The 15711-nt window shown below is 41.8% G+C and overlaps 1 protein-coding gene across 1 annotated transcript in view; it reads left to right on the top strand.

Moving 5' to 3' along the window:
• rab11fip5b (RAB11 family interacting protein 5b (class I)) overlaps positions 1-6534 on the top strand; it is a gene marked incomplete at both ends in the record, with an annotated part of 52327 nt that extends 45793 nt beyond the window's left edge. The window contains 2 exons of the mRNA XM_080746761.1: positions 4868-5012; positions 6259-6534. Of these exons, the coding sequence (XP_080602887.1) occupies positions 4868-5012; positions 6259-6534 (421 nt within the window). The remainder of the gene's footprint in view (positions 1-4867; positions 5013-6258) is intronic.
• Positions 6535-15711: the final 9177 nt, after the last annotated feature.

Below are 15711 nucleotides of genomic sequence, written 5' to 3'. Positions count from 1 at the left end.
TGGAGCCCTCTTTGAGAACCAGTGCATTGGGAAATTGCAATTTGAAGTGAGATATTTATTAACCACTTAGACCCTCTGTACTACTTAGTAAAAAAATGACCAGAGCCGGCACTGTACTCGGTGTGTCCTTTTTCCTCTCGCCCCTACTATACCGACACCGAATCTCTTCGCCCAAAATAGTCGATCTACAAGCTCACAACATGCTGCGTTGTTGTGAAGCGTTGTGAGCTTGTAGATAGCCCCCACAGCCGGAATAGGGATGCTAGGGCTCAAGCGGTTTACGCTAGAAAAAGGGGATGCAGATGACCGATTACTGCCATATATATATATTTACAAATTGGGAATTCATATTTATACTGTTTGATTTAGTTTTTGTGTGGTGTTGTTTTATTTGTATTAATTTCTTTCGCTTTTTGCTGCTCTGATTGTCTCTGTACAGTGGTGTATATATTAATTACATTATTTGTATGCCACTGGCACCATGCCAGGTCATCCAAAGCCTTTGGATGAAGCCATTGTTGATGTTTGCTTTGCTCCATTTGTTTTGTATTCCACATCACATTTTTCAGTTTAAAGTTGTTATGAATTGTTTTGCTATGTGTTCTTACGCTGAGTTCTGCCTGAACTTAAGTCACCTTCGCTGCTACTTTGGCTACCTGCTAATGACAGCTGAATGTAAGTCTCCCGTGTCACATTGGGTACAGTGTTTGTGTGTGTGTGTGTGTGTGTGTGTGTGTGTGTGTGTGTGTGTGTGTGTGTGTGTGTGTGTGTGTGTGCGTGTGTGCGTGTGTGCGTGCGTGCATGTATGTATGTATGTATATAAAACTCATTGACTGCTATATGGTGAGTTTGGCGAGAGTTTGATGAGTTATTTGTTTAACTTAATTTAATTCACCCTTTGTTAGCCTTCTGGTTGGTCCCTGACTGACCAACCAGTAGGCTCTATCTGTCTTGTCCCGCCCTGGTTCCGCCTTTTTTATGTTGAATTTGCTAAAACATAACTTTTGGAGAAATAAAAACATTTAAAAACATGCTGAGTCACTATACTGCCACTGAGCAGCTCCATTTCACTGAAACCAAGTTTGAAATGAGAATTGAATACACAGAATAACAATACGAAGCAACTGAATTACAATGGTAGTGGATGGAGTGTCCCACCAAATGTCCCACCAAGACACAGCAACCAATGGGTGTGAAGAGGAGCGGGACAACGGGCGGTACTTGACAAAGGGTGAATTAATAATCGCGATGGTACGCATCTGCTGTAAACTAATCGAATCCGGTTCCCAACAGGAAGATAAAAATGAGAAAAAAAACTGATCTCCATTGGCTCCCATGTTACATTTTGCAGGAAAACGCCCAAATCTCTGTTTCCTGTGCGGCGGTGTGGTTCCAAGTGTAAACAATGCTAACCTACTAGCTTGTATCTGATGAACGGATTGACTGTTCAATGGGGCTTTTTTCCGCGATGCCGTGGCACGCCGTGCGTGTGGATCATGTATGATGTACTGGATCTTAATCGAGATGGATATGCTGTGACTACTTTTTACCAAAGTTGAAAAACAACGGTGGCAGTCAATGAGTTACTGAGTGATTGTGTGATAATAAATTGACCGAGCATTGCACGGTCCACTGTACCTTTTCATAATCCAGAAAGGCAGCGAGAAGCATGGAAATAACTTGCGCAATGGAAATACCACAACAAACTATAGTGGTTTTCGTTTTGTCGTTGTGGTATTTCCGGAGTTGTTTCCTTGTGTGTGCCTCTTTGGACCAATCCAGAAACAAACTAACAAAACGTACACAGAACCATTTACACAGCTGTCTTGTTCCGGAGTCATATTTAAACCAGCATAATCATACTGACTGCAATTGAAACAGTTCAAAACAAAACCAAATTGTAATCATTATAAAAGAGCAAGTATAAAGAGAATAAGAAACCCTTTAAAACACCAACTAACGGATTTCAACAGTCACACAAGTCTAATTTATAGTCGTTACTCGTTAGAGCTATTCATCATGGGTTGCATTTGTAGTCCTATACCAGCCATTTTGAGGACCAACAGGTGTTTTGATTAACGTAGAACATTGGTTCTATGCCAATCAGACAAATTGAACACCTGTGTTGGTCCTCAATATGGTCTGTTTAGGACTACAAATGCAACCCATGAATTGTAGGTGTGACTACGCACCTGTTGTGCATTGAGGTAATCGCCGCTCAGAGGATAAATTAAAATATTTGCCTTGACATTTAGCGGAGTAGAGATAACAGTATTGCAAATTGGAAATAAACAAATAAAGTAAAGTAGGAGGAGCTATAGTCAACTTTTTATTGAAAAACGGATGCTAAAATAAAAATAATGTTTCGAAAACATTTTATAAATAAATAAGCTTCATATATGTGTTTCTATTCAAAAATGACCACAAAAAGCGTAAAATAATGATAAAATAATCATTTTGGCCATTGTCAGACCGACACTTTGTTTACATTCTAGTCTATAGACTAGGATGTAAACAAAGTGTCGGCCCTACAATGAAAAAGTTGACTATAGCTCCTTTAACCCATTAAAGGTTACTGGGAAAGCATCTGTATCAATTTAGATTGTTGCATTGACTATGCCCATGATGTCCAGGAACCTTTTAACGTTTCCACCCCTGGCCTGGAGTGCCGTCCAGGAACGTCTCAGCGTGTTACCATGGTAACCAATATCCAGCGCTCTACCGCGGGCGGGAGTGATGGAAAAGACTCTGTTTCCCATGTGGCCTCGGGAAATAATGTAGTCAGGATTAGGACTTTCACGACTAGTATTTTTTGCCAATCGACTAGTTGATTTCACTGGTAGTCGGCTAGTCGCTAACCTATTACGTAATAAGAAATCTCTAATTCTATTCTAATACATCCGTGGTTTTGCTACTGGGGTGGTGTCCAGTTCAGCGTTAAAAAAATAAATCTAGCCGATTGAAATGCATTCCACACATTTACTTAAGTATTGTACTTAAGTACAATTTTGAGGTAATTGTATTTTACCTGAGTATGTCCAGTTTTCAGTACTTTTACTTCTACTCCACTACATGGCGGAAACCAAATATTGTGCCTTTACTCCCCTACATTTATTTGAAAACTTAGTTACTAGTTACTTTGTAGATTTGTATTATTATTACAAAACATACATTAACCACTTCAGCCCTATATACATTTTGGCCATTCGAAAATAGCCAATCTACAAGCTCACAATGTGTCGTGATGCGATGCATTGTGAGCTTGTAGATCTGCTATTTTCAAAAGATGTGTATACATTTCAAATGGGACATTCTGCATAATGAGTATATGTTACTTTAAGTACATTTTGATACCAATACTTTTGAACTTTTACTTAAGTAATCTTACATACTTTTACTTGTATTAGAGTCATTCTACATTGCCATATTGATACTTTTACTTCAGTTAAGAATGTGAGTGTTGTTTTTTTTCCTTTTTCTTTTTTCCACCACTGATTCCACTCTCACTTTAAAATAAATGAAGCACGAGACAACATGGCTGCCATGCTCTAAGGCTCAGAACAGTAGGTTCAATAGCAGCAGCATCTGATCCTTCCTCTAGTATTAAATCACTCGATCTTTCTTCACTGAGCAAAGGTTGACGGCCTGTCTGCTATGCAACTGTTCAGTGTGGCTTATACTTGGTTGTACTTAGTTCCACGCCACCAAAAACAGAGTTGCTAAACAATGCAAGCTATTAGAAAATGCAAGCTCACAGCACGTGATTCAGGTGTAACTATGTATAACTCCAACTCAAGTATACACTGGTTCTCAAAGTGATGACCCTCAGGGTTCCGTGAGGATTTCCAAATGGACGCTTAAAGGACAACTTTGTTTTTTTACAACAAGGGTTCATATTTTAGATAGTCATTAGAGAAAAGAAAAGAGTGTTAAAATGTTTTCATTTACTTCTTTCTATTGTTTTAGTGATTTTTCTATTTTGATTTTGGTGGTTGGGGCCAAGCGCACAAGTGGCTAAATATGTCTTTTTAGACACAATAAGCCAGCAATTTCTTTATTACTATTTACACCAGCCCCCATAAGTCACATCTGACCATGAAAGATTGCAGTGCATCTTGGGAATGGGCTCATTGTGTCTAAAAATACATATTTAGCCACTTGCATGCATGCAAATCAAAATCATTAAAATCACAAAAAAGAAGAAAGAAGAAAATGAAAACATTTTAACACTCATCTTTTCTTTATCTAATGACTAATGGCTTCATCTTTTTCTAATGACTATCTAAAATATGAACCCTTGTTGTAAAAAACTAAAGTTGTCCTTTAAAGGACAACTTAGTTTTTTATATATATATTTTTTAGATTGTAATTAGAGAAAGGTTCTATCAGTTTGTCAGTTTGCTTGTATGTACGTGTACGTATGTCCCACACCTGGCTCATCGGCCAAGCTTCGCGGGATGAACTGAACGCGGGATGAAATGAACTCATAAAAAGCACCGCTCACTAGACAAACTTTTGAAAAACCCCCAACAAACTAAAAGCGTCAGAGACGTCTTTGGCGTCAAGAAGACGTTTTCGGCAGATAATGAGTTGAGCTGAAATAAAATCGGGCTGGGGATCCTTTTTTTTTCTTCTAGTGTGCATCAGCCTTTACAGTTCTGTAACTCTGAGAATGTACAAATGTACATTTGTACACTCTGAGTTATTGGGGGGGGGGTCCTCAAAATCAAAAGGTTTGAGAACCGCGCTACCGTATATTGCTGTCAAAATATTTAGCCGGTGGGTGTTCTTTTGTTGTTCTAGTCGCTGTTGTTTTTATGTTGTGACATTAATACTGAGGTGTTTACTTGCGACATCATCAATGCAGCCCCCATCCAGTGAAGCCATTAACCAGTACAAGCACTCAGCCTGAGAAGAAAGAGGGCCGTTCCGTGCTGGAGAAGCTCAAGTCCACCATCCATCCTGGCCGCGCCGCTCAGCAGAGCACTGCTACTGAGGCTGACAAGAACCAGGTACCGGACACTCTACCGTGCTACAGCCGTACGCACTACGCAGGGGTCATTACTATGTCCCTACACGGTCGTTCAAATGTGACGGTGGCAAAGACTTGGTCTTGTCTGAGGCAAATCTTTGATTTTCTTCTTTTACACACCATCATAATGTTATTATTTTTTAGCAGTGCTCCTGGAAAGAGCTAAGCTCCAACATCTGGCGTTGTCCGAGCTCCCAGTTCGATCCCGGGCTCCCCCAGAGTTGGTGTCGAAGAGTCCTTGAGCAAGACTCTGTCTGAACCCCTAGCTGCTCCCGGTGAGCAGGTTGGTGCCTTGGGGAGCGTGTCGCTGTTACTACATGTCCTCTTTTTGACACCCGACTCTAACCCTCACCCTAACCTTAACCTCCATGGAGTGAGTCGCTAACCCTCCGGTCGAAATGATGGGCGTTCGCAAAAGCGAGATTTCCCCGGTGCCTTGCATGGTTTCCTCTGCCATCGGTGTATGAATGTGTGTGTGAACGGGTGAATGTACAGTAATGCACAATCTCTGTAGAGCGCCTTGGATAAAGGTGCTATATAAATTAGGGATGGGACGATTTAAAAATATCATATCACGATTATTGTGACAAGCAATTTACAATTTTATCGTGATAATCAAAATGCATTATCCTTGGCGGAACGTTTGCCAAAACATAGCAGATCTACAAGCTTATGGCAATTTTTTGACAAGACATTTGATAGAGAGTGGAAAAAAGTAGTCAAGTACGTATACCAATTATAGAGTTTTTAAGTGGTACTGGATATGCAGCTCGGAAAATAAAAGGTGAATTGATCCCAGTGCATGACGGAGGAATCGGTTTCACGATAAATCAAATCTCCACGATACGATTATCGCAAGTGTTTTTTTTTTCACGATAAACGATCATATCGCTCATCGTCCCACCCCTAACATAAATGGTGCATTTATATAGAGCTTTTATCCAAGGCGCTTTACATAGATCGTGCATTACATTCACCCATTCACGCACATTCATACACCGGTGGCGTAGGAAACCATGCAAGGCACCAACCTGCTCACCGGGAGCAATTAGGGGTTCAGAGTCTTGCTCAAGGACTCTTCGACATTAACTCAGGGGGAGCCCGGATTCGAACTGGGAACCCTTCGTGCTCTAATATCGGTTTCTCTACCCCTGAGCTGTGCCGCACCGTTTACCATTGACCCTCATGCGACCGACTCAACTTGTCCCCCCCCATGATGTTTTCAGGAGGCCACCGCCACCACGGTGGACCAGACGGCGCAGTACCAGAGCATGACCAACATGGAGCTGATCTCGCTGCTGCTGCAGCAGGAGATGGACCTGCAGAAGCAGCAGGCGTCCTCCGAGGAGCAGGCGGCGCTGCTGAGCAAGCGCGACGCCGAGCTGCGCAAGGTGAAGACGCAGGTGCGCGACCTGGAGGACTACATCGACAACCTGCTGCTGCGCATCATAGAGCAGACGCCCACGCTGCTCCAGGTGCGCGGCATCGCCAGGCACAAGTGACCCACAACGACACAATGGCGCCCCCCTCCCCAGAACGCGTGACCCTCCCTGCCTTTCGTGCCACGCTACACTTAAAGGGATATTTCACTTCTTGGGTCATTTTATCATCTGCTCCGGCTTTTGTGAACGCCCCAGACTGTTTTTTCTTTTTTTTTTTTTTTTACACGTTGTTTTTCAGTATGATAATCATGTTATCAGACACGCCCCCACAAACCCACTGTAACTTCAAACTCCATTTTAACCATTTTAGAATCATCGAAAACACCTGTCCTTGGTTATGGTGACTCATACTACTAATACATGAGGGGGCCGTGTTCTTTTTTTCTTTCTTTTTTTTTCAAAAATATGAAAAAGGTTAAAATGGAGTTTGTTGTTACAATGGCTTTGTTTTGGAAGGGGGCGTGTCTGATACAAATGGAATGTCTCCCAAAAGCCTGAGTAGACGATAAAACGAAAATGTTTAAAGTGAAATATCCCTTTAAAGGGATAGTTCATCCGGGGGGGAAAAAACGTATTTTCCACTTATCTCCATGAATTGAAGGCTCCATGGGTGTGTAATTGATAGAAAATAATGTTGGGGGTGAACTATCCAGGCATGGCACCCTACTGTAGGCTGATTTTGTTGTTTGTTTTTCACATCAGAGGTTAAAGACTACAGCAGGTAAAACATGGCAGACCGCTTAACACTGAGCTTATAGTACACACAGCTAATCAAATGAATAACTGGTGTGTTAGATTTTAGGTGTACCGGTATATAGAATAAGAATAAGAATCTGCACACCAGTATTGCTGCTCCCAAATGTAATGTTACCTTAGTAATGTTTTGATTGTCGGTGTATCCATACTGTCATGCTTACACATTGGCCTTGCCCTTGGCTCTGGACACACCTATGAAAATCGTAACACACTCATTATTCATTTGTTTGGTGCAGCTGTGTTGCTTACAAGTCTGCCATATTTTGTATCTGCTATCGTTTTTGAGCCGTGCTATAACTCTAGAACTTGTGACTTTCCTCAGCGTTTTGAATGATTGCAAGTTATTTGTAACTTGAATGCAGAGACAGGTCCATATTGAAGTCATGTTTTAACTATTGGTCGAACGCTTTTTTGGGAAAATGCACTTTTTTTTCTCCTGCATGTGGGATTTCAGATTACTCGTGTTTCACACGAAACACACAAACCTTCCACAACACCCCGATCTCACAGTCAGCCAAGTCTTCCCACTGCTAATAACTGCCCAGTTTGATGTAGACACGACATAACCATAAGATTATGCATGCTTCTTAACCATAAATCAAAAAATAAATAAATAAACAAAACATATCGTCACTGTCGGGCAGAAACCTCGTATCTCCAGGTTTCAAATGTGTACATTTCTTTTCGCAAAGCAAAGCCCTGCTTCATCATAGGCCGTCGCACAAAACTAGTGAAAACAGCCGATCTACAAGCACACACCGCGAGGCGTTGTGTGCTTGTAGATCGGCTGTTTTCACTAGTTTAAGTAATTTTTAAGATGATAAATACAGGCAAAACTTCTGTCATCGGCAGTTCGTTGATGTCAGGGCACGCCCAAAACTGTTACTTTTCAGGAAATATATAAAAAAAAAAAAAAAAAAAAAAAAAAAAATATATATATATATATATATATATATATATATATATATATATATATATATATACATATATCTATTCTAATCCAATGTAGTTGATATTAATCACAAGCTCTTTTTGATACTTTGCTCTGATTCAATATTTATTAAAACCGACACAAACTTAAACGCCTTCAATTTCAAAATCATTCCGGAAATCACAAAAATAGCAGCTCTACAGGGCTGGAGAGAATACCACATGACAAAGTTGAAATATACAAGGCTCCTTCTGCCCGACAGCAACGAGATACAAATGGCTACTTGCTCCATGGAATAAAGCAGGGGTCTTCAACAGGGGGTCCGGGGACTTACTACAGGGGGTCCTCCAAATCTTTGAGTGATAGAAACTTTTTTTCTCCTTTTTTATATTAACCACTTGAACCCTAGCATCCATATTCTGAGAACTTTAGTCAAAAATAGCAGATCTAGAAGCTCACAACGCCACAAGGCGAAAAAGAGCAGACTAAGTACAGAGTGAAAGATCAAGTTTATTAGGTATTAACAGTTCAAGTGGTTAAATATCTGAAAACACAAATTGACATGAATCCAAAATACACTGATGATTGTGCTGTCTGTCAAACGATGAAACTATATGGAATCTATGAACAGGTTGTGGGGGTCCCTGCATCATCTCTCTCTCTCAACTAAGGGGGTCCTTGGCCTGAAAACGTTGAAGACCCCTGGAATAAAGTAAGATACTCATGAGCTTGTGTCAATTTAAAATAGCTAAAGGCTTTTACATACGCATTCAAGAATAACATAGGCTACAATACAAATACATGTAATTTGCTGTTCAGAGTTTCCAATAATTACTCTGGCATAATACGATGCTAAGTTAAAGCTGCACTATGTAACCTTCCTCTTCTACTCCAAATGTGAAGCCGGTTTCCTGCTCAAGTACTGATTTGACCATTGAGCTAATAGAGCCTGCCTGCTTGCTCAGGATATGAATTGAATCTTGACCATCAGGTCAGAATTCATCTCAGTTCCTGTGTCTAGGTGAGACATGACCTTTGACGATGTTTGGTCTCTTTTGGGCTCTTCAAAATAAAGCGTAAGTGAATGGTGGCACTCTATAGCCAAATAATTAGATGGCGTCCAATTATTCCGTAAGTATTTTCCGTAAGTGCGTTATTTGTCTAAAGCCCCCGATACATGTAGCAATTCTTTCATCAATATCAATCAGCAACGACCAGATGCGTCAATTGGGTATAGCAACTTCCATACCTTGGCTAAAGCGGAGAAAAATAAAATGTACTTCCTAAAATAAATTCATGCCTGTTGATAAGGTATGGCAACATGACTGGTGTCTTGCACGGATGAAGGCACAAAAAGATGAATCCAATGGCCATACCCAATTGAGGCTTCTGGTCGTTGCTGGTTGATGTTGATGAACAAATTGCTACGTGTATCAGGGGCTTAAGGAATGCGGCAACTACTGGCGATACTAGGCGATGAGGCAATGGTCGAAAAGTGGGCACCCAAACATCAAAATAATGTATCTTTTGGACGACATTAATGATGGCAGGAACGCCCACTAGTAGTTTTTATCGACCAGCGTCGCCGGCTGTTGCCCACTGTTAAAACCTAGGGTCAGATGGACAACCTATTTTTTTTCCAAGCCAGGGTTACATAGAGCTGCTTTAACTTTAATGAATGTCATCAGGGTCTCTTTTGTTTTTTGGCACAAGATGTGTTTCCAACAGCTGCATCAAATGCCAGTTGGACAACTTAATTGAGGTGATTATTTTGAAGGAGTGAAAAAAGAAAGAAAGAAATGCTTTATAAAAAGAAAAACTAAAAAAACTGCAATCCAAAATGAATGCTACCAAACAGTATGAGAAGAAAAGAAAAAAGCGTCACCATTGCTGTATTATAAGCAAACACATAGGCAACTTTAATCTGTCTTGCAAGAGCACAGTCTTTTTTATTTTTATTACAGTACATATATTTAAGTTGTATTGTTTTTTTAAAGAAATGTTATATCGTTACACTTAAATCTTTTGGTTACTGTTACGTTTAGAGCAACAAAAAAAAAAGAAAAAAAAAGGAAAAGAAAAAAACTTTTTTTGCTGGAGAAATGACAAAGGGAGGATGCGGTGAAAATAATGTATTAAATTATTTTGCTACGTTTGTGTTGTCATTATATTGTGTCCTCCAATACTACCACTCTGGAACCATTGATTGTAGATTACGGTGATTGCTTCACATGACCGCAGTACTGTAATTAAGTAAAATAAAATGCACATAAACAATTACAGGTTTTCAAGCTCTTCTGTAGACCTAGGCTAATATGATGGTCTGGGGCCACTCGGCAAGCATCATATAGATCTATGAACTAGTGGTTTTGCTGGTCAGCAGAGTGCACTGTATGTAGCACAGACTGGGGCATTGTGTGCTCAGCAAACTGCTTGTGCTCATTGTCTGACTCAAGGAGTAAAATACAGCGGGCGTCAGACGTCTCTGCCCCCCCCCCCATATAGGGATGCTAAACATTTTGAAGAGGGCCCTGGGCCTGGGCTGGTCTCTGATACAAAAAGGATTGGATTTTTTTTTGTTGGGTACCCCTTAGAATAGTTGCTTTTTGTCCACTAGAGGGCGCACCATACCTGACGCATACCAGCTGCCCCTCTACCCCTCTCCTCCCATGCAGTGCTCACTGTTGATTTGGGGGGGGATTAGCCACTTTTGACACAATGGTATTCTTCTTATGTCTTAAAAGTCTTTAAATTGTAACTTTGGAAATGCACAGATACCCTGTGCAGTGGGTAGCCAGATAAGTCGCCCTCTTTCAAAGTCGCCCCCAAACTCGTTTCCCAACGGGTCTGTGGCCTTAAGCTAGATGCAGAATAGACTAAAATCAAATATTTGCTTCTGGGGGTCCCTGGAACAAAATATTTTGTGATGGGGGTCCGTAGCCAAATACATATCATTCTGGGGGTCCTTCACATGACAAAGTTTGAGAAACACTGATGGCAACATATTATTATTATTACTAGTAAGACACCCGAGGGTGGAATGCGACCTCAGGGTGACATGCAACCTCGCCCTAAAGGGCGAGGTCGCGCCAATTCTTGACAATCTGGCCAACCACAGCGTTTCTCTGACGATTCTAGTTGTTGTCATTCTGGGGGGAGTTTGTTCATGTTTTTGTGAGGGTATCAACCCTAGGAGACACGTGGAGAACACGCAAACTCCACACAGAAAGGCCCTATCGCTCACACCCTAGGTTCGGTTGGCGATAGGGCCTTTCTGTGTGGAGTTTGCCTAAACATGGAGATGTGGTACAGAAGGACTCATATATGGGCATAAAAGTATGTCATGTGACATCACTTCCTGTACAGACAGTCAGACAGACAGCCATTGACTCCGACCTAACAATGGCTACTGTCTATGACGGTAGTCCCATATGACATGATGTACTAGACTATCTCCATATATAGTGTTATCCACATCTCCATGTTTAGGCCAAACAGATTCGCTCCATTTCTCCATGTATAGGTCCAAATGCCCTAGGTTGGGTTGGCGATAGGGCCTTTCTGTGTGGAGTTTGCCTAAACATGGAGATGTGGTACAGAAGGACTCATATATGGGCATAAAAAGTATGTCATGTGACATCACTTCCTGTACAGACAGTCAGACAGACAGCCATTGACTCCGACCTAACAATAGTGTCTAGTGAGGTGTCAGTGAGGCTGGCCTCCTCCTGGTCCCCAAGCCCAAGCGCCGAACCTGGGGTGACAGGGCCTTCTCTGTGATGAACTTGTGGCACACGTCCTTGCTCTCGGTGAACGACGACAGCACGTGCGTGTACATGTCCGACTGGTCGACGACGGCCTGCGTCCTGACCGGCCGCTTCTGGTTGGCCGCGCCGCCCCCACCCTCTGGAACGAACTCCCCAAACATATCAGAGATGCCCCCACCATCCCCACCTTTAAAACCGCCCTGAAAACGCACCTATTTACCATTGCCTACCCCAGCTGATCTTGGACCTACTCTTGTTTTTACTGTTTTTATTGTTGCTTAGCTCTTATTGTATCTCCTAGTTTTCTTTTTCTAATAAAGTTGTTGTTTTTATCTGCCACACACACACACACACTTACACATATTGTAAAGCGACTTTGAGTACTTAGAAAAGCGCTATATAAATTCCAGCTATTATTGCGACCGTCAGGGAGCAGTTTACTATGAAAACCTCCACCGGCCGTCCGTCCGTCCGTCACACGTCACACCTTTGCCCAGTATGACATCACACCACATGTGTACACAAACCTTTGTGTACGTTGCTGTGGCAACAGTCTGTTGTTGCTGGTCTGTTAGTGTACGTTAGCAACCACCTTAGCAACCATGGTTTTACCCTAGCAACCAACTGTTTACCCTAGCAACCAACTGTTTACCATAGCAACCATGTTTTTTTACCCTAGCAACCAACTGTTTACCATAGCAACCAGATACGCAGAGCAGGGATCTCCATATATGGGCATAAACAGGTGACATCACACTGATGTCAGATACTCAGAGCAGGGATTTCTCCATAATATATGGGCATAAAAGGGATTCTGTTAGGGATCTCCATATATGGGCATGAAAGGGATTCTGTTAGGGATCTCCATATATGGGCATACAAGGGATTCTGTTAGGGATCTCCATATATGGGCATAAAAGGGATTCTGTTAGGGATCTCCATATATGGGCATAAAAGGGATTCTGTTAGGGATCTCCATATATGGGCATAAAAGGGATTCTGTTAGGGATCTCCATATATGGGCATAAAAGGGATTCTGTTAGGGATCTCCATATATGGGCATAAAAGGGATTCTGTTAGCTGTTAGTGATCTCCATATATGGGCATAAAAGGGATGCTGTTAGGGATCTCCATATATGGGCATAAAAGGGATTCTGTTAGGGATCTCCATATATGGGCATGAAAGGGATTCTGTTAGGGATCTCCATATATGGGCATAAAAGGGATTGTATCCCAGATGATGCCCTGTTAGGAGATCCACACTAACAGAATCCATATATGGTCCTACCGACAGCTGCTATAAGCCAACCCTGGCGATAAGGTCTGAGTCGAAGAAAAAATGCTTCTTTCCTGGCAAGAATTGCCCCTTTATACTGTAGGGCTCGTTTGTGTATTGTATGACATCACGCCACATCATCGGCTGAGGACTGTGTGATGTCATCATATCTCCATATATGGAGACATAAGTTGCTCATGCCCAAATATGGGCTGGTGAGGTCAGACTTAGTGTGATGCGTAGGTTATCTCCATATATGGAGATTCAACTTCAATGAGTAACCATGGCAAACTGTCAACTGCCCGTATGTCTTGATAATTGGTAAAACAAACTTTTGGCCTATTTGTGGAGATAAGCGACCAACGGTCACTTATCTCCCGAATAGGGAGTCTTACTGGTTATTGCGACCGTAAGGGAGCAGTTTACTATGAAAACCTCCACCGGCCGTCCGTCCGTCACACGTCACACGTCACACCTTTGCCCTGCTCATATCTCCGCATCAGTATGACATCACACCACATGTGTACACAAACCTTTGTGTACGTTGCTGTGGCAACAGTCTGTTGTTGCTGGTTTGTTAGTGTACGTTAGCAACCACCTTAGCAACCATGGTTTTACCCTAGCAACCAACTGTTTACCCTAGCAACCAACTGTTTACCATAGCAACCATGTTTTTTACCCTAGCAACCAACTGTTTACCATAGCAACCAGATACGCAGAGCAGGGATCTCCATATATGGGCATAAACAGGTGACATCACACTGATGTCAGATACTCAGAGCAGGGATTTCTCCATAATATATGGGCATAAAAGGGATTCTGTTAGGGATCTCCATATATGGGCATAAAAGGGATTCTGTTAGGGATCTCCATATATGGGCATACAAGGGATTCTGTTAGGGATCTCCATATATGCATAAAAGGGATTCTGTTAGGGATCTCCATATATGGGCATAAAAGGGATTCTGTTAGGGATCTCCATATATGGGCATAAAAGGGATTCTGTTAGGGATCTCCATATATGGGCATAAAAGGGATTCTGTTAGGGATCTCCATATATGGGCATAAAAGGGATTCTGTTAGGGATCTCCATATATGGGCATAAAAGGGATTCTGTTAGCTGTTAGTGATCTCCATATATGGGCATAAAAGGGATGCTGTTAGGGATCTCCATATATGGGCATAAAAGGGATTCTGTTAGGGATCTCCATATATGGGCATGAAAGGGATTCTGTTAGGGATCTCCATATATGGGCATAAAAGGGAATTGTATTCCAGATGATGCCCTGTTAGGAGATCCACACTAACAGAATCCATATATGGTCCTACCGACAGCTGCTATAAGCCAACCCTGGCGATAAGGTCTGAGTCGAAGAAATGCTTCTTTCCTGGCAAGAATTGCCCCTTTATACTGTAGGGCTCGTTTGTGTATTGTATGACATCACGCCACATCATCGGCTGAGGACTGTGTGATGTCATCATATCTCCATATATGGAGACATAAGTTGCTCATGCCCAAATATGGGCTGGTGAGGTCAGACTTAGTGTGATGCGTAGGTTATCTCCATATATGGAGATTCAACTTCAATGAGTAACCATGGCAAACTGTCAACTGCCCGTATGTCTTGATAATTGGTAAAACAAACTTTTGGCCTATTTGTGGAGATAAGCGACCAACGGTCGCTTATCTCCCGATTAGGGAGTCTTACTGGTTATTATTATTGTCTATGACGGTAGTTCCATATGACATATTGGACTAGACTATCTCCATATATAGTGTTATCCACATCTCCATGTTAGGACTCATATATGGGCATAAAAAGTATGTCATGTGACATCACTTCCTGTACAGACAGTCAGCCATTGACTCCGGATTAACAATGGCTACTGTCTGTCTATGACGGTAGTCCCATATGACATATTGGACTAGACTATCTCCATATATAGTGTTATCCACATCTCCATGTTTAGACAGCCAATGACTCCGGCCTAACAATGGCTACTTTCTATGACGGTAGTCCCATATGACATGATGGACTGGACTATCTCCATATATAGTGTTATCCACATTTCGTGTAGCCGCCCTGTACAGGAAGTGATGTCACAACTCGCTGACATCACACTGACATCACAGAGGATACAGAAGGACGGTCACGAGGATACGGAAGGAAGGAAGGACACTCAAGCGACACGGTTCTTCAGAGTACCGGTATATGCGACCTTTGGTCGCAATTATTTTTACAATTATTATTTTATTATATATTATTTACACATTAATGTGATGTGACAATAAAGTTGATTCCGATTCCACATTTTACTTTTGAAAGGCAAAAAAAGGGGGGAAAATTGAGTAAACAGTCAAACATCCATCTCCCAACCAAGGCCGCATATCTCTCAAGGTCAATCAATAGACTGTTATATGCAACAATGACTGTGTGTGTGTGTGTGTGTGTGTGTGTGTGTGTGTGTGTGTGTGTGTGTGTGTGTGTGTGTGCGTGCGTGCGTGC

Source organism: Nannobrachium achirus (genome assembly GCF_963921795.1).
Source record: "Nannobrachium achirus genome assembly, chromosome: 17".
Taxonomy (NCBI): domain Eukaryota; kingdom Metazoa; phylum Chordata; class Actinopteri; order Myctophiformes; family Myctophidae; genus Nannobrachium; species Nannobrachium achirus.
This window is presented reverse-complemented; position numbering and strand designations above follow the sequence as displayed.